The 23,522-nt window shown below is 52.1% G+C and overlaps 1 protein-coding gene across 1 annotated transcript in view; it reads right to left on the reverse strand.

The window, feature by feature from the left end:
* Positions 1–23,522, reverse strand: part of NXN (nucleoredoxin) — a 138,670-nt gene that overhangs the window by 1,696 nt on the left and 113,452 nt on the right. Inside the window, exons 2-7 of the mRNA XM_084802822.1 lie at positions 18,926–19,043; positions 15,542–15,675; positions 14,811–14,911; positions 13,248–13,354; positions 4,342–4,521; positions 2,839–2,963 (exon numbers count right to left, since the gene is read on the reverse strand). Coding sequence (XP_084658948.1) covers positions 2,839–2,963; positions 4,342–4,521; positions 13,248–13,354; positions 14,811–14,911; positions 15,542–15,675; positions 18,926–19,043 — 765 coding nt within the window. The remainder of the gene's footprint in view (positions 1–2,838; positions 2,964–4,341; positions 4,522–13,247; positions 13,355–14,810; positions 14,912–15,541; positions 15,676–18,925; positions 19,044–23,522) is intronic.

The following is a 23,522-nucleotide window of genomic DNA, read 5'->3' on the forward strand; positions in this document are numbered from 1 at the left end:
CCCAAGAGGCAAGCTACCTTTCTTCCTGAGTGCAAATGATTTTTAACATGCTCTCTGCTTTGTGAGATTATGAAGTCCCTAATGCCTTGGTTTTGCAACCAGCTCTCAATTCTTTGCAGCCCCGAGGTGGGGCGTCTGAGGCCGAGCAGGATTTCAACTCTGCAATGCTTTTCCAACAACAGCTGCCTCTGGTGCCCTGTGTCTGAGGAGGGCAGGGGTGCCTGGCCAGGCTGGAAGCTACTTCACAGCATTTCTCTGAGAAGGAAGCCAGCGCTTTGCCATGCATTCTGTCCAGGTGAGTCCCATCGGCTCAGACACGCCCCCATCCAAACATGCAAACACACAGCCAAGGACAAGGAAAGGCTTTTATGGAAAGCAACTATTTGAAGTGACCTGTCAAGCTACAGACCTTGTTCAGAGGCTAACAGGAAATGGCACTTCCCACCATACAACATGAAATCGTCTAGTTGTTTTTGTTTTGTTTTGTTGAGACAGGGTTTCTTTGTGTAGCCTTGGCTGTCCTGGACTCACTTTGTAGACCAGGCTGGCCTCGAACTCACAGCGATCCACCTGCCTCTGCCTCCCGAGTGCTGGGATTAAAGGCGTGCACCACCGTGCCTGGCGAAATATTCTAGTTGTAATGAAAGGTTTTGACTCATCCTGCAGAAAATGGGCTTAGGGTCTTCCTGGTCTTAAATTGGGGGCAGGGTGAGCAGGAGGCATGAAACTTGAGCTTACTGGTTCCTCAGACAAAATCCATTACATGCCCAGACACCAAGGAGGGTAGGGAGTGACATTTTCCTTCCTCATAAGATAGCAGGCACCTCCCGGAAGGGTGGATCACCAGATTCAGCCCTCCTCAGGGGTTAATAAAAACCCTTTATGACAAACAGAGGGAAGCACCTGGACAAACACTGTCCCTCTTACCCCTCTAGGAGGCCTGGACCAAGCCAAGAGCTCCAGTGCCTCCCCTGCCTCCTCCCCCCCCCCACGAGCAAAGCAGAGAAAGATAGATTGTGATGTCCACAAAGGTTCAGATTAACCACTGCTTGTCCCGAGAGACAGAAAACAACAAGAAGAACAAAGGGACTGTCCTAGCCCTGGGCCACAGTGCTAGGCTCAGTTAACCAATGCCCCTGTTCCGTCTCCCTGCCCCTGCTGCCCACCCCGCCCTGTTCCAGGTTATCTTGCCTCTGAGCATAAGGACAGAGGGTTGGGCCAAGTCAGCTGCCAAGACTAGAGCCTGGGTGGAGCAATGGATGACATGGGGGGGGGCAGCCTGGTTTCTGCTCCATGGACAACAGCCCCACCCCCATACCTGTCCATCTGTCAGAAGAGGAAGAGGCCTGGCAGGCGCTGGCATCACAGCAACCTCCCAGTTCCTTCTCTGCTACCTTCCTTCTGTGTGGCCTTGGCAAGGGACATCAATGGAGCCCAAGTCCCATCCTTAACACCCAGGGTGCTATGAGAGGAAACCTGCCTAGGGAGAGCCCATCCTTCCCCCTGCTAGTGACTCGCTCTCCTCCTCTAGGAAACAGGATAGTGTGTTCCCAGTCAGAGAGGTGGGGCACAAACACCATGAGCAGGCGACATCCCTGGCAAGGCGCCCAGGGTACAGAAAACTCGGAAAAAGCTTTCAGCTGTGCCCCTCAGTCCCAGCCCCGCCCCCAGCCTGGCCCTTTCTCTTCTGCACCCATCTTTTCTTAGGAGCCATTCTCTAGGGGTGAGAGTTTAATACATGCAGAGCGGCCTTGCTGCGCTTTGTGTGGAGCGGCTGTAAGCCCCCAGGCAGGAGCCTGTGAACCCTCTTTGTTCCCTTCCACCCCAGGGCTGGGCAGGGCAACTGGAGCTGCCTGCAAGGCGCCCAGCAGGGCAGCCAGCGGCAGCTACAGAGGAGATGATGACCGGGTGGGTGGCTTAGGGTGGCTGGCCTCTCCTGTTTGTCTTCCTATGCTTCTCCTGGGATCCAGACAGTCTGAAGGCTCTGGCCAACTGGAGGTTCTGACCTTGCAGGAGGAGCTGAGGGATGGGGTGGCCTCACAGAGTCTGTGATGTGAGCCGCGGAGGGGTGCTGGGTGGGGTAGAGAGATGATGAGCATGTGCAGAAGGAGACAGGAGAGCGCCTGCGCTGCCCATCACGGCCATCTTGCAGAATGCAGTGCCTGAAGGATGCAGGCTCCCAAACTTCAGGGTGGTCAGGCATCTACACAGGGGCTCTCTGCTCTAAGGACCTGCCATCTAACCCTGGGGAAGTCGCCTGCTCAGTCTGGTACAGGCCAGACTAGGCCTTGGGTGCAACAGATGGAGCAGAGCAGCGACTGCCAACCTCCCCAGGCGCCTTCAGCTGTGCAAGTGACTGCAGGCCTCAGCGGTGTCCTAAGCCAGGCTCCCAGTGATGGCCAAGCCCGCGCTGCAAGCTGGTACTGTGGGACTAGCTAAGATGACACTTTGCAAAGCCCTAGGGGCTGGTTCTGACCCAGCACCACGGATGGGAGTGAGCGAGGGTGGCTGGCTGGTGTCTGTGACACTGCTCTCCCAGCAGTGCATGGGGAAACAGCCCTGGGAGGGTTTCCTAATGTCCTGAGGCCGCTCAGTGAGAAGGAAGGGGCGGGGCTAGGGAATGGGGGCTTACAGCTGCTCCACACAAAGCACAGCAAGGCCGCTCTACAGTTTTTGATGACTAAGGACACAACACCTTTCCTCTTACAATCAGCTGAGACCCACAGGGCCCTTCAGACCTCCAGAAGCCAAGATTCCTCATGTCCTGCCCCCCCACCGCTGCCAGCCCCTGCCAGGGACCAGGACTGTCCCCCCCAACACACACACACACACACTCACCTCCCCAGCCACGAAGAACAGCAGTGGTGCCTCCTCTTCTTTGGCTTTGTACTTGGCGATGATTTTCTCAGCTATCGGCTGGATCAGCTGTTTGGCTGCCTCGGACTCTCCATCGTCCTCAGAATCTGTGACAGGGGGAGAAAAAAGGACAAGAAGTCCTGAGTTGTCAAATAGTAGTGACCCGGGATGGACCTGAGTGCTGGCCTGAGCTGCACTGGGCTCACAAGACACAGACAGGCCCAGTGGGCGGTTCCAACACTGCCTGCCAGCGCACAGGACTTGACACGGAGTTCCTCACAAACCTACACAGGATGTTGTGCTGTTTCCATGCCAACACCTGAGCCCCTGGTAGCTTTTCTTCTCCAGTCAGAGGGATGCTGCAAGGGGGTCAAGGGCCAGCTCTGGTGGTGATGGGACCCCACAGTTGCTACAAAGCCACCCCCACAACTGGTAGCCAGACCTGGCTGCGAGGGTCCACAGAAGAGCACGAGGAAGAGCCACACACTAGGCTCAGGCTCCTGAGGCCTGTGGTCAAGAGCCAACGCAACATCCTCAAGTGGGAAAGCAGGGAGGGGACAGAGGTCTACCCAGAAATGCCCGTGCTGCCCAAGAGGCTCATGGTCCACTGACACACATACTTGGGACATCCCCAACTTTAATCATTTTGTGATGCTAGCCAACTTGTTTTGCCTCTCTGGGACTTTGTTTCCACTGTTGTGGAGAGAGCCAAAAGGCTCCCAATTGTCCCTGAGTTCCTAGCTCTTTCCAAACAGACCCCAGGATGTTGCTGTGGAGACCTGCAGCAGGCAGGACAGCCCCATAAGGCTGCTTCTCTATAGCCGGCCTTCCTACCCAAGACTGGACCAGTCTGTTCATCAGCTCCCAAGCTGGGGGCTCCTCAGTGAAGTGGGCGGGGGCCACTGCAACCACGGACTTCATAGAGCAATTCAGCTGGACGTGACCAACAAAGTCCTAAGGTTCTTGGCCATGGGTTGTGAAAGCATCCTGAGTCACCCACCAGAGTGCAGGGACACTTTTTTTGTCTTTCTACTCAGTCAAGAGGCATAGCTTCCGAGGGTGGAGGAGCAGGGGTCCCCCACCAGCGCTAGTGGAATTGTTCATTAGAGCATAGCAGAGTGGCAGAAGCTGCCCTGGATGAGCCGTAGCCCGAGGGGGCCCCACCCCCTGCAGCTGCTATGCAAGCAACCCATCTCTCCCTTCCCAACCAAGGTTCTGTTCATGGGGGGCTGGGGGCATCCTCCTGCCTGACCTGTTTGCCCAGCTGGCAGCAGGAGCCCCACAGAGGGAAAGCAGAGCAGTAGCTGCTCCAGACCACCGCCTGCAGGGGGATAGCCATGAATAAATCATGGGGGTCAAAAACAAGGCTGCTGGGGAGACAAAGACCCCCCCAGCTCAGCACGGTTAATGACAGAGGATGCTGTCTGCCTTCTGTGAGAGGTCCGTGCTGACCTGTCTCCCACTTCGCCACCCCCAGATCCGTACCTACAAAGAGGACGAGGCAGGGGCCCTCATTGAGCTGCACAGCGTTGGAGTCCGAGAGCTCCAGCACGGGCTTTGGGTGCCACGGGAACTCCCTGCAGTCCTCATCGTTGAGCACCTCCACCCGGCCCTGCCGCGTGATCACCTCCCCCTGCGGGTCCAGCACGATGAGCGTGGGGATGCCTGCAAGACAGACGGACAGACAGACAGACACTTAGCTGGTCCATGTCCTGACACGGGGTGGAGCCCGTCTTCCAGAGCGGGGTCGCACACTCACAGCAAGAATCCAGGCCAGGATCGGTCTGCCCTAGGCTGAGATTAAGTGTAGCTGTGGACCGGTTCCAGAACCACACTGGGTCTGGGTGGAGCCACTGCATGGAACACTGAGGGAGTCTGTGTTTTGGAGTTCTCAGTGTGTGTGTGTGTGTGTGTACATGTACATGTGCACATACACACACACACACACACACACACACACACACACACACACACGTGTGCATGCTCACACAACATTCGCACATGCACGCAGGGGCTTGGCACAGAGGTACAACCAACCAGTCAGTGGTGGGCCTTCCCAATTGGCAGAGAGTCTAAAACAGGCAGAGGTGGCAGCACCATTCACAGACCCTCCCACACAGTGCATGGACACACACACACACACACACACACACACACACACACACACACACACACAGCAAGACAACAGATGTGAATGGAGGCCTCACACAGTCACCAAGGCCACCACCTCAAGAGCTCCAAGGGAGCACAGCCCCAGTGAGCAGTGCTATGCAGGAAAAGGAGGAGCCTGGTTCGGGAAGCAGGGGACAGCTGGGCCAGAGCAGGCCTTTGGCACTCTCCAGCCGCTGCCCCGTTGCCTAAGGAGGATCCAATATGCTCTCTAAGAGGGGCGGTCCCCAGAGAGCAGCACATGGAAGCCTGGCCTGAGTAAAGTACAACAGGCTGCTTGCCTGTGGAGTCACTCTCTCTAACTGTAATGCCCCAAACGGGGGCACAGGGGACATCCCGGCCTGGTTTACAGCCCCATCTGGGCCTGCCCCTCCTTGCTCTTTGTACCCCACTCCCCAGTGTTTCTATTCTGGCCAGAGCTGCCACTCACACAGAGTCAGCCTCTGCCCTGCCCTTTGGGGACACTTGTCTCTCCACTGGTGGCTGGTCCCCTCCCCAGCAGAGCTTTCCAGGTACCTCCCCCCTTGGGGGGGGGCAGTAGACCAGAGTCTGCATTTTATATGAAAGCCTGAGAAATTTAATATTTATAGGTTCTGAAGTATTTGGTCAGTAATTTGCTCCACTGACATTTTACATCTCCGTGGGGGGTACAGCAAGGTACCAGAAGTATGGCCCTGATGAACTGTCACCTGCTGTGGCAGCTTGCCTGGTGGGCACGCAGTGGTGGGCCTATCTTCAAAAGGAATGAATGAATCCATTTTGTTCACACCTATTAGAAGTAGCGGGGTGGCTGTGTCAGGGAGCAGGTGAGGAGAACCCAGCTCCTGTGGACTTTTAAGATGTGCTCAGTCTTAGATAGGAGACCTGGGAAGTTATCCTAATGGCTGCCTCTCCTCAGAGGCCTAAACCCATGTTGGGTGTGTCTCCAAGCTCAGGACTTAAGTCAGCAGCCCAAAGGGAGCCTGAGGCTTAGAGGCCACTTGGGGCAGCCTGGGACACATGAGTGATCCACGTTGCCACGTCCCCATCTCTAAAAAAGCATCGGCAGGGACTTGGATCTGAACTGGTGTTTCTGAACCGGGGCAATTCCGAGCACTGGGTAAACCTGACCTGCTCAGGGCTATGATTAGACACAGTAGCTGGCCTGTTTTTAGCCTGACCTAGGATGCAGAGTTGGTCTAGGAAGGACAGACAGGCAGAGCTTGGGGAGGGAAGAGACAAGCCTATCAGCCAGGGAATCTAATTTCTCTGTCTCTCCATCGAATCACTGTGAGGGGACTTGTTTGTTGCTCTCCTGAGTCCTGTGGGGACTAGGACAGGACACGAGGTTCCTGGGGATAGGGCGATATCAGAAGTGTGACTACAGTGCATGAAGTACACCCAATCAGACCAGGAACTGAAGAGGCCCCGGACAGCACCTATACTCCTTTTTATCTATCCATGGGTCCCTTTGGGTGACCTTGGGTTTGACCTTAGAAGCCTGGAAGGGTGCACTCTGCTGCTGAATCAGGGGGTAGCAGTGAGAAGGGGATCTTGCCTCTGCTGGACACAACATAGTTGCCAGCTTACATAGTCACCCTGACAGGCTATGGGGACCACCACAAGACCACCCAGCCAGTCATAATGCGATAGGAACACTGGGCCTGCCTGCTGCAAGGGTGTGGCTGTCTCCAGGACACCTCCTTTGCCAAGTGCTCTCCCAGCACCTGGCTGGGACCAGGGACTGCCTGGGAACCAGTTTCTCAAGCTATTTCCCTCTCTCTTCTTCCTTCCCCCGAGCAGTGGCAGGGGAGGCCGAATGAGGGTGTCACACCCCACTCTTCTCCTCTGCATGCAGTCCCTGAAGCAGGCTTTCCAAAGTCAGAGAAAACAGGGTGAAGCCCCAAGAAACGTCAAGGGAACAGCAAAGTTCTCATCAATGCAGTCATGCAAAAATGCCTTCCACACCAGCGAGGGGGCTTCTTGCAGGAACAAAAGAGAAAGCTTATGGCTACTTTCTCACTGCTCTGCTTTGCGCTGCTCAGCCCAGACTTGTTTCCCCAGCAAAGCCAGTTGGGAGGGTTAGAGGGAAAGGTGCAGATTCCTGGAGTTTTAAGGAAGATCCCTTAACTCCTTTCAGCCTCATTTCCAAAGCTGCCAAATGGGGGATGTGAGGTTCTCTCTCGCTCAATCGTGGGGAGGAATAAAAAGATGGAAATGTAAAATGGTTTAGCTTAGTACTGGGGATGCTGTACGTGTTCCTTAAGTGCTAGTGAATATTATAAATCCACTCGTGTTTTAAGAAGTCCTTCCTGACAAGGCAGAGGCACAGAAAGTGGGAGCCATGTAGTAGAGAGGCGGAAACCTCAGGCCGGGCTGGAGACTGTCAGCTAAGGAACGGGAGATCGGGAGACAGATACGAGCAAGAGTCCCAGCAACAGTAACATGTGCCAAGTAAGAGTCAGCGCTAGCTCTGCTCTCATGCCTGCTTACCTTGTGAACTCAGACTATATATACCCCGATTCCCAAAGAGGGCTCAGCCCAAGCCTTCAGCTCTAGGGAGCTGGAGTACCCAGGAGTGTCGGGGTCCCCTCTTCTATTACCCCAAAGCACAAAGAGGAACAAGGCCAGCACCAAAACCCTTCCTCAGAGGGAGACCAACCTGAGGTGTTGAGAGCAACCTCAAAACAACGCATTGAGTTTAGTCCACTTGTTTCTCTGTTTGCTAAGGAAACAGTTTGGGGGTTGGGGTGTAGGGGTGGGACAAAGAAGCTGAGATGGTCCAGGCACCTGAGGAAGATGGTAGTAGCATCCTGAGGGTCTCCCAGTCCCCGAAGACCAATGGGAGGCCGGAGGAGAAGGGCATCCTGGGACAGGAAGTGCAAGCCAGGGCACACTGTAGGGCACAGTACTGTGGGATGGTGGAAATGGTTGCTATGGAGAAGGCAGCCAGTTGGAAAGGGCTGCAGTACACTGTGCAGAGAAAAACCCGGACAGCAAAGTGCCACATGCACATCACAGCTATGTGTGTGTGGCCAGTGGCCAAAGGGACTCGGAAAAGCGGAAACAGTTGTTGAGTAAGATAGGAATACAGTTGAGGTATGGAGGAGTTTGAATTTTAAGTGATGTAACATGTGGATTAACATAAAATGAAAAAATCAGAACTGAAGGGCAGTAGGGCTGGGGTGGGGGTGACAAATGCAAGCCGACGCCTTGGCAAAACCAACAGCCAGTCCGGCTCTTCAGGCCGCTCTTGTTGTATCTACCCCCAAAGCTTTCCTTTGTGTAGAAAGCTAAGGAGAGGATGGGAGCAGCTGCCTTAGGTGACAAGACTCAGAAAAACTCGACGGAGGTCAGAGAGACAGACGGACATGGACCAACTCGGACTTGGCCAGAAGATCCAAAAGCTGCTTAGTCTGCACTAAGCGAGATGTGTGGCCATGCAGTTATAAATCCAGAAACCAGCTGTCAATCAAGAGTGGAGCAGATCCGTCTGCTGACACAGTCAAACTGTCCATCGACAGAGGGGCTGAGAGACCCCACAGCACAGTTAAGCAACGGAGCCCTTCCCAGGCCTGAAAATAAACCAACTGGGTATGAGGATTAGTGTGATACATTCCAAAACATAACATGAGTGAAAAAAAAAAAAAACTCAAGTTGGAAAATTACATTATGACAGCATTTAAAGTATGCTTCTAGAAGACACACCAAGGAAACGATACATTATTCATGGGTTCATATGCATGAAGGGAAATACGGGAGCGGCTTATGAGGCCACACAGTAAATGTATGGTGGTGAATTCCCCAGGAGGAAGAAGGCGGGAGAGCGAAGGGCCTTTTCTTTGTCTGTAATGCTTCCACTGTCCTTCCTTCCATCCTTCCTTCCTCCCTCCCCCCTCTCCTTTTTTTCTTTTTTCCTTTTTTCCTTTGAGAGTTGGGTGTGCTGAGGTGTGGCCATAGGACCTGCATTCTATTCTAAATATCTGAACAAACCCGTCTTCTTGGTGTAACTTCATGGGCGTTTATTACATTATTCTGTTTTTTTTTTTCTCCTCTATCATGTTTTTTTTTTCCTTCCTTTTTATGAGCGCACAATTAAGTGCAACAAATAAAACAGAACACCAAGGCCACTCGGTAAATTCCCTGGCTGCCCAGGCTGCCCTCCGCCAGCAGACAGGCAGCTCTACACAGGGGCACCAGCGCTGTGAATGCAGAGGTTTGTCTGCAGTACAACAGCGTCAGCCACTTGCCCTCTACTGATTGAAAAGACACAAGCTCTGAAAATGTCATTTTTTATATTTACAGAATGCTTCAAACCCATTTTCTGAAGGAAATAAGGAAGTGGACAGAGAGGGGAGGGGAGGGGGGCAGAGAGAGAGGGGAGGGAAGCGGGGAATGGAAGGGCAGAAGGAACAATGCAAGATGGATTGAGGGAGACGGAAAAAGAAACAGAAAGCTCTATGTTGGGGACGGCAAGGCTCTACGCTATAGCCACCCCCTGCCCTCCCACGGGCTGGGGATGAAGGAGAGAGAGGAAGGACAAAGCACCTGGGTCCCTCGCCCCAGACAGAAGGGCCCCTAAGCCTCTCTGCAAAAGAACAGGGCGTTCTTCAACCCCCTCCCGGAGCCCGGGGCTTGCTTAGACAATGGCTAACGAGATTTGCCTTTTGCCAAGTGTGTCTAAATGGTTCCCTTAGAAAGGCATTTTAAAACAGCTTATAGGGCCACAATTCCCCAGCCTGCACAAAGCGCAGGGAACAGGGAGGCCTTGCGGGGAAGCCAGCTCTTTCAGGGAGACAAAGGAGATGGAAGGAAGCCAAATGCCAAATCCTCGGTGAGCCAGGGTGGCCCCGAGACGACTACAGTTTCACACAACCCCGGGGCTCAGTTCAGGGCGCCTAAAGGGAGCCAGTGACCAGGCCACTGACGGCTGCCAGACTTCGGTCCTACTAGCTTAGGGCAAACTTGTCCTCAAGACCTGCAGCAGCTATGGCTACCCTGTAACAAGGTGACTCAGTGCCTGTGACACCTCAACTAAGGCCACTTTGGAGGAAGAAACTCAGGTATAAGGGCACCCTGGGCCTAGATGGCAAGACACTCAGAGAACACATTTCTTCTGTGTTGTATGTTCTCACTCAAACTGGCCAAGACAAAAGGGAGAGCCGGTGACTGTCAGATCCAGCTCCCCGCCCCCCTCCTAGGACTTCTCTGGAAAGTCACTTCATCAACCTGGCATGGCGCCGTAGCACATGCCTATAACCCTAGCACCTGGGAGGCAGAAACAAATGGAATGTTCCTGCAAGTTTAAGCCCAGCCTGGTTTACATCGCAAGTTCCAGGCCAGCCAAGACTACATAATGAGACCCTGTTTCAAAACAAAGTAATAAATGAATGAAATGTTATGCCCGGTGCCTATAACCTCAGCGCTGGGAAGGGCGAGAGGCTGAGGCACAAGGGGTTCTAGGCCAGCCTGGACTATGTAGTGAACAGCAGTCCAGCCCGGCTGTAGAGTGAGACCTTGTCTCAAAACAAAACAACCAAGGGACGAGAGAGAAGGCTCAACAATCAAAAGCACTGACTGTAATCGCAGAGGGCCCAGGCTTGATTCCCAAAACCTACACAGTGACTCACAGCCAGCTGTAACTCCAGCTGCACGGAGTCCGACACCTCTTCTGACCTTTGAAGACACTAAGTATGTAAGTGGCACACAGACACACATATAGGCAAAACACACACTACACACACAATAAAACTTTAATAATATTGCAAACTGTCACCTGCTTGAGAGCTCAGCTTCTGTGTGGTGCTATGAGATAATTTCCTGTGGATCAATCCCAGTAGAGCAGATTTCTTCTTTTTTCACTTATTATTATTATATTTTCAAAGCTTTATTTATCTGTACTCATTACTGTGTACGAGGAACAGGAATTCTCAGAAACTCAAGATATCCCCACATTGCTCAAGGCATGTGAGGTGCTCTTCACTGTCCACCTGACTGGGTTGTAGGAGAAGGAGAACACGCCTAGGCGTGTCCGTGAGGCATCTCTCCAGAGGGCCAATTATGGGAGAAGGCTCACTGACTGTGGACGGACCATCCCAGGGGCCGTGGCCAGGACAGAATAAAGTGGGGAAAGGGCAAAAGTCACCACCCGCCTTTGCTTCCTGAGCCATCCGGCTGTGAACTGAGTGGCTCTGAAGCCGTGACCCTAGGAAAACCCTTCCTGGCACCAGCTGATGACAGTGATGAGCTGCCGGCTAGCACAGGTGACGATGAAAAACCCATCCTCATTAGAAGAGGCTGGCACTGAAGGACGACAAAGTCTGTACCTTAGGAGAACCCTGCGTTTCAACCAGCCTACTGGTGTGTCTTGCCTGTAAGCCGCTTGAAAGGTCTCTAGTCATAAGCTGGGGAGCCACTTCTAGATGTCGGAAACTTCACCCCACAGGTGGGAAAGTGAAAGCATAACCTCCCCACCCCCACCCCTCCCTGTCTGTTTCTGTTTGGTTTTGAAGTGCAGGGGCGGAGCCTAAGCAAGCACCTACCCTGGATTTTAACTCTGGAACAGCCTGTTGTGTACTTTGCCAAGAGAGAGCTGGACAGGAGGGAGGCGCTTATCTGACAAAGGGGGCATCTCGCCTCTGTGACACTGTTTATTTCTGAACAACATCATAATGCAAATCCAGTGGTCAACACTTTGAGGAAATGTCCTCAACTGAAAGGTAGTAAAAGTATAACACACACACTCACTCGCGCGCACACGCACGCACGCACGCACGCACTCACACACATATGCATGCACTCACACACACATATGCACACGCACACACTCACACACACATGCATGCACTCACACGCATGCACTCACTCACACACATGCACGCGCACACACACTCACACACATGCACACACACACACACACACACACACACACACACTGACACAGAAGAAGCACTTCATCTATATCACTTCTTAGCCATCTTCTGTTAGAGGTTCATCTAACATGCCCGATTTGCAGAGGAGGGACGAAGGCAAAAGCACCCCAACAGACGGACCCTGGAGGGGAGCTCTGGTCCTGTGCTTTGCAAGCATGTGCTCCACGGGCCATCTATGCCAGAAGCCGCCATGCCAGGGGTGAAATAGCTGTTTCACTAGTACTTAAACACGACAAACTGACCCCAAGTCCCCAGTGCAGGTGGCTGCAATGAGGTGTAAGTCATGATATATGCCATAAGATTCACCCCAGGAGCCATGCAGTGGGGGGCACACACCTTTAATCCCAGCACTCAGGAGGAAGGGCAAGTAGATCTCCGTGAGTTCAAGGCCAGACTGGTCTATAACAGTGAGTTCCAGGACAGCCAAAGCTGTATAGTGAGACCCTGTCTCAAAACAAACAAACTAATCACTCCAAGTAATTTTTAAAAGTTATTTTATATTTAAAAGTATATGTGTGAGTGGTTGTATGTGTGTGTGCAAGCGCACACATGTTTTTTGTTGTTTTTGTTTTTTGTTTTTCCAAGACAGGGTTTCTCTGTGTAGCCTTGGCTGTCCTGGACTCACTTTGTAGACCAGGCTGGCCTCGAACTCACAGTGATCCGCCTGCCTCTACCTCCCAAGTGCTGGGATTAAAGGTGTGCGCCACCACTGCCCGGCTCAAATACATGTTTATGTGTGTGACCAAGGAATTTAGAGGAGGCTGTCAGATCCCCTGGAGTTGGACTATGAGCCTCCTAACGAGGATTCTGGGAAATGAACTTGGCCTCTGTAAGAACATCAAAGCTCTTGAACACCGAGCCATCTTTCCAGTCCCCAGCTGCCAAGTTAAAAAAAAAAATTTTTTTTTTGTTATTTGGTTTTTCAATATAGGATTTCTCTGTGTAGTCCTGGCTGTCCTAGAACTCTGTAGACTATAGACTGTCTTTGAACTCACAGCAATCCACCTGCCTCTGCCTCCAGAGTGCTGGGACTAAAGGCGTGCGCTACCACACCTGCTTGACTCAAGTCATTCTTTAAAAATGTGAGGAACGTGAACAGTCACAAAAGCAAAACCTGGTTTTTCGGTTGGTTGGTCCTTTTGAATCAGTCTCCCCGTACAGCTGCGATGGCGCGGAACTGGCACGCCACCCGCCTCTATCTGCACATGCTAGGACTGCAGGCACGCGCAGCCAGGCTTTTTTCATCCTTGTTCTCTCTCTGCCAAGAGGAGGCCAGGGGTGTGCAGAGCCGACCGGGCCTGGCATGCCTACCTTGGATTCCATACAGCCGGTTGAGACGTGACCGCCGGGCCTCATCAGTGTAGGGGACAGCGAGCCATGGCATCTCACTGAAGTACTGCTTGAAAGACTCCTCAGACCTACAGAGAGAGGTGGAGACATTCTCTTTGTCCCTCTGTGCATCGCCATTTGGTCCTTCCTGCCGTAACCAAGTTGGACTGGCTCCTGCAGGGTTGGGGTTCCTAGCCTAGCTCCCCAGGCACCAGGCTACTGATGACCGGAACCCACTCTGCTGGTGACCAAGAAGCAAATGACTCTATCCATAGGGGACCCATACCAACATCCTCCTTGCACTCTACCAATTTTACCTGTGCCCAACATTTCATCATCGGCACACACACATTTGATTTTATTTTTTAAAGATTTATTTATTATTATGTATACAGTGTTCTGTCTGCAGGCCAGAAGCAGGCGGTGCTCTTAACCACTAAGCCATCTCTCCAGCCCGATTTTTTAAAAGATTGATTTGATTTGATTTGTGTGTATGTGTTTGCTCAGGGGGGGTCAAAAAGGCCAGGAAGGGGCGTTGGATCCCTTGGAGCTGGAGGCACAGGCACATTTGGCTTCACAGCAGGCTGGAACACACATCACACTGCGCATTTCTAGTCTGCACGCAGAGCCGTGCTGTGTAAAGAACTGCACACTTGGAATCAAGCCTACACATATGAGTGTGCATATGAGAGGCACTAGGGAAGGCGAGCACACTTAAGCTATAGAAAGCACAACAGGGCGGAGCTATGGGGAAGTACAGTGACCGGAAAGGGCACAAAGGGACCGCCTGGGCCACGGGATGTTCTGTGTCCTGACTATATGACAACAGTGACACGAGTGACCAAGCGGGGCAGAGCTTACTGAGTGGGAAAACCTAAAACAGATGCAACGTATTTACGTAGAAATTGTGTTTAATGTCTTCAAGATTGTCTTGGGTCCCTTGCACTGAGACAGGGAACTGTGGGGTGGGACCATGAGCCAAAAGGTCACACAGGAAGTGCAATGTCAAAGCTACAACGCTGGTGTCTTGAGGGCCTTCTATGGCCAGGGCTTCAGGAGGCAGGAGCTCGGGTGTCTCAGGCTGGAGCCTGGATGGAGCTCTAAGTGGGAGGTGGCTTACTGATGAATGGACCGATGAGGAGAGGAAGCAACTGAGGCTGGGGCGACGAGGCTGTGGAGGGAGAAACTGCAGTCCTCGCCTGTGTGGTCTCTTACACGTGAGACGCACTAAAGAAGCCCCAGACAACGTGCATGACCAAACTGGAGAGACTGGAGAAAAGTAATACATATCCACGCTCAGCTGGTCTCTAGCCCGCTTCTCTCCTCCACCCCCACTATCTTGAAAGCTGACCCCAAAATGCACCCTGACTTCAGCCGACCCCAAACTGAACGGGGCTGCGCCTCCGTGTTTGCAGCAAGGTTTACCTCACTCTCCATGCCCTGCTCTATGGCCTACACTGGGGAAGAAATATGAGGCAAAAGAAACGGGGGTGAGCCGCTAATGACAGATCGGGGTGGTGCTGACACTTTAAGGGGACATGGTACCTGTCTGCGCTAACGAAGATGATCTCAAACTTCTGGCCCGCTTCCTTGATCTTCCGGTAGGATTCCACCAACACTCGGGTAAGGCTTCGGCAGGGTGGACACTGAAAGACAAGAGGCCCCGCCACGTGACATGCCTTCTCTACTTCTAGCCGCTGGCCGCTGGGTGCCAGGCGAGAGGACCTGGGTAGGGCTGGGACAGCAAAACCCACTTTATACAAGAGACAGAAGTGAGCTTGCATGGTCGTCGGTATGCACAGACCCAGTCCAGCCTGGGCAATATGCACGGGGCAGCAGTGAGACACCTGCCCTAAGGAAGCCTGAGAAATGCCATCAGGATGGCTGGCAAGAGGTCATTTTTTTTCTTTCTTTTTTTTTGGGGGGGGAGTACAGGGGGCAGGTTTCTCTGTGAAGCCTTGGCTGTCCTGGACTCACTTTGTAGACCAGGCTGGCCTCGAACTCACAGCGATCTGCCTGCCTCTGCCTCCCAGGTGCTGGGATTACAAGCGTGTGCCACTGTGCCTGGCTGAGATGTCGTTTTTTTTTCTTGCTGTCATTGTCACTGGTAGCATTTACTGTCATCAATGAGCAGGGAAAAGCAAAGCCAGGGAACTTCTGCCAGTGTCTCCACTTCCCCACCCCCCCACCCCACCCCTGTAAGCCAAGCACACTAGGCACAGTGGTGACCCTGCTGCCTCCATCAGTCTAAACTAAGGAGAGAAAAAAACACTCACCCAGTGTGCAGAGAAATAGACGCCAACGTGAGACCCCTCCAGGCTGCCGCTCTCCAGTGACTGTCCATTATTTCTAAGCAAGGGCCCGGCGACAACTTCCCGGAAGGGCTTAGGTCCCCAAGGGAATTCCAGACCTGAAATAGGCAACGGATGGCAAGAATGGCAAGGGCTCTTCATGATGGCCTGGGGCCTGGGAGTCCTCAGGGTGTGTAGGAACAGCATTGGCACCATATAGTGTTTATCAGCCTAGCTCACAGGATCTGCAGCCAACGCAGAAACAAAAGAAGCAGAGCTAGCGAGGTGGTTCCATGGGTAAAGGTGCCTGGAGCCAGGCCTCGTGGCCTGAACTCAATCCCTGGGACATGTGAAGAAGGAAGAAGAGAACAGGCTCTGAAGGAATCTGATCCCCACATGTACCCTGGGCATGCGTGCCCAGGGCATGCGTGGGACACCAAACACACACAAATACACACAAAGTAAGTTTTTAGAAAATGTACCTTAAGCCAGGTATGGTGATGCTGCCCTTTAAGCCTATCAATTGGGTGGCAGAGGCAAGTGGATCTCTGTGAGTTCGAGGCCAGCCTGATCTACAGAGAGTTCCCATGCCTGGTGGATGAGAAAGCCTCTTTCCAGAGGGCTATATCAGATGCAGAAGCAAGGTTACAGATGGACAAACAGACCAGAAGGGGGGATCCCAGGTAATGGACCGTCGGCTGGGTCTACAGTACCCGTGCTGGGTCCTCCTACCCCACCAGATAGCAATTTGGGCGCACCCTGCCACCCCCACGGTTCCCAAGCCAGAATGCACATTAGAACCCACTGTGGGATTTTTCAAGTGTGATGTTGCTGGGCCACGCCCCCACAGAGTCTACAGCAACAGACCAGGGCTGGGGCCTAGGGGCACAAGTGAGGCGGGAAGTATAATAAAAATGAAAACCTACAAAACCCAGATGGTCAGCATTCCGATGACACTTAGTCCCCCAACAGGAAGAGGAACTAACGTGTTCCCAGCTCAACACATTATTTTCTCACAGGGTGGTCCGTGGCCCACTGCCTCAAAGTTGCCTGAGGGGCCAGGGATGAGAGTCCAGTTAAAAACGCGGGTGGCCAAGCCTAACCGGAAGCCAGAGGATGCAGAACTCCATGGAGACAGGTGGCTAGGCTGGCTAGACTGTTAACAGTCTTGGGAGTGGGTGGGTTTGAGTTCACTATGTCCTGGTTTTTATAAAGGACAATCTTTCTACATAGGAAATCTCAATCCATCTCTGTCTCTCTGCCTCTGTCTCTGTTTATTTGTTTTGTTTTCTCCCTCCAAGGTCCCTCTATGTATCTCTGACTGGCCTAGAGCTCACTGTGTATGTAGACCAGGCTCTTGCCTCTGCCTCCCAAGTGTTGGGATTAAAGATGTGTGCTGCCATCTTAGCTTTGCTTTCCATTTTTTTGGGAGAAGCTCAGGTTGGCTTTGAACTCGGAACCTCCTCAGCCTCCAGAATGTTGGGGCTTCAGGTATGCACCACCACATGCAGCTCTAGATGTGTGTGCCCGTGTGCGTGTGTGCATGCGTGTGTGTGTGTGTGTGTGTGTGTGTGTGTGTGTGTGTATTTGCTGCAAAACTTGGTGACCATGGATGAATCTCCTAGCTGGGGCAGTAAGCAAGGCAGTGGAGATCGTGTAACTTGTACTCCTCCAGTGCAAGGGGAAAGTGCAGATATTGGCCAGACCCTGAGTAGGTAGGTAGTCCAGGCAGACTTCCCAGTAGCCCCGACCACCCAGTAAGTAGGTCAGCATGAGCAAGCCATGGGGAGCTGGGACTTAAACTGCACCCCTCACTGTGGCCAAGAGAACACTACAGGGATGGAGACTTTGCTGGGTGACACAGAGGAACATTCTGAATTCTCAAATCTGAAATCTAAACATTTTTCTTTTTGTTTATTATGTTGCTATTATTATTATTTTATTTACATTTGTATTCTGCCTCCATGTATGTCTGTGTGAGGGCATCAGATCCCCTGGAACTGGAATTACAGACAGTTGTGAACTGCCATGTAGATGCTGGGATTCGAACCTGGGTCCTTTAGAAGAGTAGTCAGTACACTTAATTGCTGAGCCATCTCTTCAGCCCCTCTTTTTATTTTTTCAAGACAAGGCCCTGGCTGTCCTAGAACTACCTCTGTAGACTAGGCTGGCCTCAAACTCATAGAGATCTACCTGCCTCTGCCTCCCAAGTGCTGGGTTTAAAGGCATACCATGGCCTGGCAAATTCAAAAATTTGTTTTTTTGTTTTTTTTTTTACAGTAATGACAATTCAGATTTCAGGCCTCGAAACTCAAGAGGCTGAGACAGGATAAGTACACAGATTTGAAGCAGCTTGGGCTATGTAGCAAGTTTCAAGGTAGCCTGGGCAAACAGTAAAATCTTGACACCACAGCTCCCCGCCCCCCCCCAAATCAACCAATAAAAGCAAAAAGTTTCAGATTTGGGTGTTAAGAACGTTCAGGTGGGGGCTGGAGAGATGGCTCAGAGGTTAAGGGCACTGGCTGCTCTTCCAGAGGTCCTGAGTTCAATTCCCAGCAACCACATGGTGGCTTACAACCATCTACAATGTATCTGATGTCCTCTTCTGGTGTGTAGGCATGCAAGCAGAGAACTGTAGATGTAATAAATAAATAAATACATTAAAAAAAAAAAAAGAAAAAAAGAACGTTCAGGTGCTAACATATATGCAAATATCCCCAAATCTGAAGTCCCACCTCACTGGAGGCCAGTGCATAGAAATATGTGCCTCAGCTGGGCGGTGGTGGCACATGCCTTTAATCCCAGCACTCGGGAGGCAGAGGCAGCCGGATCGCTGTAAGTTCAAGGCCAGCCTGGTCTACAAAGTTACTCCAGGACGGCCAAGGCTACACAGAGAAACCCTGTCTCGAAAAACCAAAAAAAGAAAAGAAAAAAAAAGAGGGCCTCCCCTCCCCCAGGCACACAGCAGACCCCTATGGATAAGTGGCGGCTGTGGCTGCAGCTGCAGCGCTAGAGGTCAGTATCTGGGTCCCTGCTGCTTTTCAACAGGCCTCCCCAGCCCTCAAAGCTGAACACTCCTTCCCAGACCCCATCTGCTTTGGCCTAAGAATAATGTCCCTTGGAGGGACATTCCGGAGCCTTTAAAAATCTTAACTGTGACCTGGAGAATACAATAGTTTCATCAAGACACTATTCTCTGGCCTTGTAAAGCTACTTACGCACTTCATTAGCGCTGCGGTGGAGGAGGGGCTAGAGCAGGGGGTGGGATGGGGGCGGGGCGTCAGGTACACCCAGCCTTACCTTCCGGTGGAGGAGGGGCTAGAGCAGGGGGTGGGATGGGGGCGGGGCGTCAGGTACACCCAGCCTTACCTTCCGGGTCATCTCGGATCCCCAGGAGCCCGTTCCTGCACACAACCTTCCCTGTGCTGGCATCCAGGAAGATTAGCGACGGGATGTTGGAGACTCGGTACTTGTTCCAAAGTTTAAGCTGGAAAGAGAGAAGAGCAAGAAGGTGGTTAAACCCAAACCAAATTAATTGCAGAGTTCTTTCAAGTCCCTCCGGCCCAGGAAGAGATGAGCGGAAAAACTTTAGAGTGGAAAAACAACACGGGTATAACTGGCTCAAACCAGAGCTGCTGGGCAGTGGGGATGCTTCATTACAGCCCCTGTGGTCCTGTGGGCTGTGTAGGGCCCTGAGTCCTGTGAAGGTTCGTGTTGTGACAGAGGTGGTTGATAGAGGAACATTTAGCCCCTTACAAGTCTCCAGGGCGGGGTGGTGGTGGCGCACACCTTTAATCCCAGCACTTGGGAGGCAGAGGCAGATGGATCTCTGTAAGTTTCGAGGCCAGCCTGGTCTATCTACAATGAGAACCCAGGACATCTAGGGCTCTGTTATACAGAGAAACCCTGTCTAGGAGCAGGGGGGGGGGGGGGGGGTGGAGTCCCCAGGGAATAACCTGAAAATCACAATAAAGAACTGACATCTTCTGAATGCAATGGGACCCCAACCAGGTATGCAGGTATGGAGGAGGGAAGGGAGCACCTCACCCCAGCAGCAGCCAGTCACCAGCCTAGGAGGAAGGGCCATACTTTTTAACGAAAACAAATAAAGTGCCCCTCTCCACACTTGTCCAGGCCTGTGACCCCGTGACTGGAATAACATCTTTGGTGTGTGTGTGTGTGTGTGTGTGTGTGTGTGTGTGTGTGTGCACTCACGCCGTTTGTCTTGCTGAACACAGGCCAACACACCTGCCCCAATCCTCAGCCCTCTGCTACTCCAAACAGCCTCTGGGCTGCTGGCAGAGTGCTGACCTTGGCAGTGCAAGCTATCAGAGGCCCGGGGTCTAAGCAGAAGGAAGGTGAGAGCCCGGGGACCTCACAGCCCTGGCTGGAAAGCCAGCTTCTTGCAGGCTCTATTGCTTGTTCATGGCCCTGGGGTGAACATCCTTTCGCTGGGCCACTGGGTGCTCTGAAATGTAACCACCAACCCTAGTGCCAAAACCATGAAGGGAAATGTTGGGCTAGTTACATAGCTCCCAACCGAAAGCAGCAAAAGACAGCCCCATGAGGGTTCCGAGATTCCCTTCTTGGGCACCTGGGAGTCCAGGCAGGAAGGCTTAGTCACTGGCCAAACAAGGCAGGGTTATGTGGAAGGGAAACAGGCCTCAGAAGGTGGCTTCCCCCAACAGGAGCAAGGAGTGTGTGGATGGGGCCCTGCTGGTATTTAATGCAATCCCAGAGTATCTGCCAAGAGGAAACTCAGCCTATAGAGACACATGGCTTGGCTGAAGGGTTGTTGGGACTCTGCTTCAAACTGGGTGGCCGAGCTTGATTGCTTCCTGGCCCCACATTTCCGGTGGGCTTGCAAAACAGCCTCTTAACAAGAGTGGCTGCAAGCAGCTTAAGGGCCATTACTGCACCTTCGACAGGAACCTTCTTCAGAGGTTTGACAACAAACAAGAGCTTCGTGCCACTGGGATTAGTAGCTTAAATCTGCTGTGCCTGAGGCCATCCTGGTTACTTAAAGGGGGTGTCTGAGTGGGGGGGGGGAGGGGGGGAGAAGTGTGCACTGGAAAGATGGTTCGGCAATTGAGAGTAAGTGCCCCACAATCATGAGGTCCAGAGTTCAGATCCTGCCACCCACTTAGCGAGCCAATGTCCTTTTAAATGCCTATAACCCTAGTTCCAACAGAAGCAGAAATAGGAGGGTCACTGGGGCTTGCCGGTTTCCAGCCTAGCTGAGACTCGACTCGAGCCCCAGGTGTAGAGAGAGACCCTGCCTCAAAGAAATAAGTGAGCTGAGCGGGGCTGGAGAGATGGCTCAGAGGTTAAGAGGTTTGATTCCCAGCACCCACATAGCAGCTCACAACTGTCGGTAACTCCAGTTTCAGGGGATCTGACACCCTCACACAGACACATGCAGGCAGGCAAGACACCAGTGCACATAGGAAAAATAAAAGTTAAAAAAAAAAAAAAGAAGGAAAGAAAGAAGTGAGCAACAGAGGAGGGCACACAACACCCTCTTCCCTGTGAGTACACATATATGCACGCACTCTCTCTTTCTCTCTGCCCATCCCATACAAAGGATAAAAAGGAAGGAATGAGAAAACCTTTTAAACAGCAAGATTAAGATCACTGACTTGAATATTTTGTTGCTTAAAATATCATTTTTGTTGTTGTTTTTGTTTTTCGAGACAAGGTTTCTCTGTCACTGCACCCAGCTTAAAATGCAATTCTTTTTGCCCTCCGCCCCCCCTCCCCCCGCAGGATTTCTCTGTTTTAGCCTTTGCTGTTCTAGAACTCACTCTGTAGACCATCCTGGCCTCACAGAGATCCACCTGCCTCTGCCTCCCAAGTGCTGGGATTAAAGGCGCGTGCCACCTCACCAGCTTTAAAATATAATTCTTAAGGGGGAAAAAGTAGTCACTTGAAAAATTTGGGAAGCAGCAAGTCACAGAACAACAGCAAACAACAACAGTGGTAGCACACGCTTTTGGTCCCAGCACTCGGGAGGCAGAGGCTGGCAGCTCTCTGAGTTCAAGGCCAGCCTGGCGTATAGAGCTATTTCTAGGACAGCCAATGTTACAGAAAGAAAGCTGATCTTGACTTTGACTCAACAGAGAGAGCTGAGACACCAACCACCGCTACGCCTGTCATTCAAATGTCCAACAAAAGCGGTGTCTGCCCAAAAGTTAAGCTGCCAGCACAGTGAGAGACGGAAGTAAACGCCAAGATCCCGAGTCCATTCAGGCTGAGGAGCGCCCACAGTGCTCAGACTCCCCTTCATCTTAGGGGCAGTGTGATAGCCAGATAACTTAGTGCTGAGAGCTACGCACACTTTTTAAGAAGTGCCCCAGCAGCCACTAGTGGTGGTGCACACCTTTAAACCTCGCATTCAGGAGGCAGAGGCAAGTAGAGCTCTGTGAGTCCACGTTTCGTCTACATAGAGTTCCAGGACATAGAGAGACCCTGTCTTAAAATCCACCGGCCCCAAAACTGAGCTCCCATTCTTGGTGTTACAGTTGGGATGGGGCTGGGGGGCGGGGTGGGCTGCTGAAGACTGGACGTCATGCATTCTGGCAAGTGCTCTGCCACCAAGCCCCAGAACCGCACAACAGTTCATCGGCGGCATTTCTGCAGCATCTACAAGTTTCACCCGGGAGAAAACAGGCCAGAAAGTGGCTGCGCTGCCATCTTGGCCCTGAAGCTCAGGAGACTTCAGTGGACGGGTCACACCTCACTCAGAGCACATTGTACCCACACTTCAGGGGGGCACGGGCCCAAGGACAGTGTCACGCGTGGAAACACTTGCATGGGACGCTTCGTTAATATTGGACTCCAATTTACGCTTACTCCCGCCTTGTCTTGTCAGCGTCCTCTTCAAAGACTGTCTTCTTGTCAGCTTTGTTTTGTAGTAAATCAATCAATCAGCCGCGCAGTTAGCAGGCTGTAAATGGACGGGGTTTCCTTCTGAAAGCAGTTAATTTTGCCATAAGCACCTTATGCAACACTAGACATTTGGAGGCCCTGGTTTATGTCATCTGTTTGCAGTTGCCTCTTTTCTTAACTCCTCACCCTTACTTTCAGACTTTCTGATTACATATGATTTGCACACACATACATATATGTATTATGGGTGCATATACACACATACATACATATATATGTATGTACATATGCTCTTTTTTTTTTTTTTTTGAGAACAGAGTGGTATTATGTTGCTCAGGCTAGCCTTGAATTCCTGGTCTCCAGCCATCCTCCTGCCTCATCCTCCCACATGTGTGTGTGTTCTCATGCCCTGCTGGAATGCTTTCCTGCTTTTGCCTCTGTGGGTTTTGCCACGAGAACCCTGACACCACATATGACTCTGGAAGGAATGCTTACTTGGTTTCCTGCCTCTGACTCGGATGACTAAAAGCATGGAAACAGTAGGGGAGGGGTAGTGGGGGAGCGGTGCTGAGTCAGGCTCTTGCCAGCCAGCTGCCTTTGAACCTGAAGACGGGATGGAGGGCAGGAGCTCACATTCCACTGGATTCAGGAGACGTTTTGGAAATGGTTGATGGCAGAGTTAGCATTTTAATCTCTGAAGGTGGTGCCGGGGTCAAACTTGAGCCTTAATGTGTCAGGGACCATTAAGCTATATCCCCAGCATAACCTAGACATTTTTAAAAGGGTCCCATACCTACAGCCACTGCTGCAGTTAAAGGATGCAAGGACCGGTCACAGCCACATCTGCCCTCTCTCCACTGACCATCCAGGCAAAGAGTCTACCCAAGGGTCATTCTGAAGGTGCCTGGCACTCAGGACCTTTGCCTTCCAGTTCCCTAAAGGCCCGCTGGCTGCAACACAATATGTCACAGCAAACCCCTAAGGCTTAGGGGTCTAAGTGTTAAAATTAGCACTGGGGAGAGGGCTCACTGGGCAAGAGCGCTTGCTGCATAAGCTGACGCCCTACAATTGGACCCCC

This window comes from Acomys minous, assembly GCF_964271855.1.
Source record: "Acomys minous genome assembly, chromosome: 12".
In the NCBI taxonomy this organism is placed as follows: Eukaryota; Metazoa; Chordata; class Mammalia; order Rodentia; family Muridae; genus Acomys; species Acomys minous.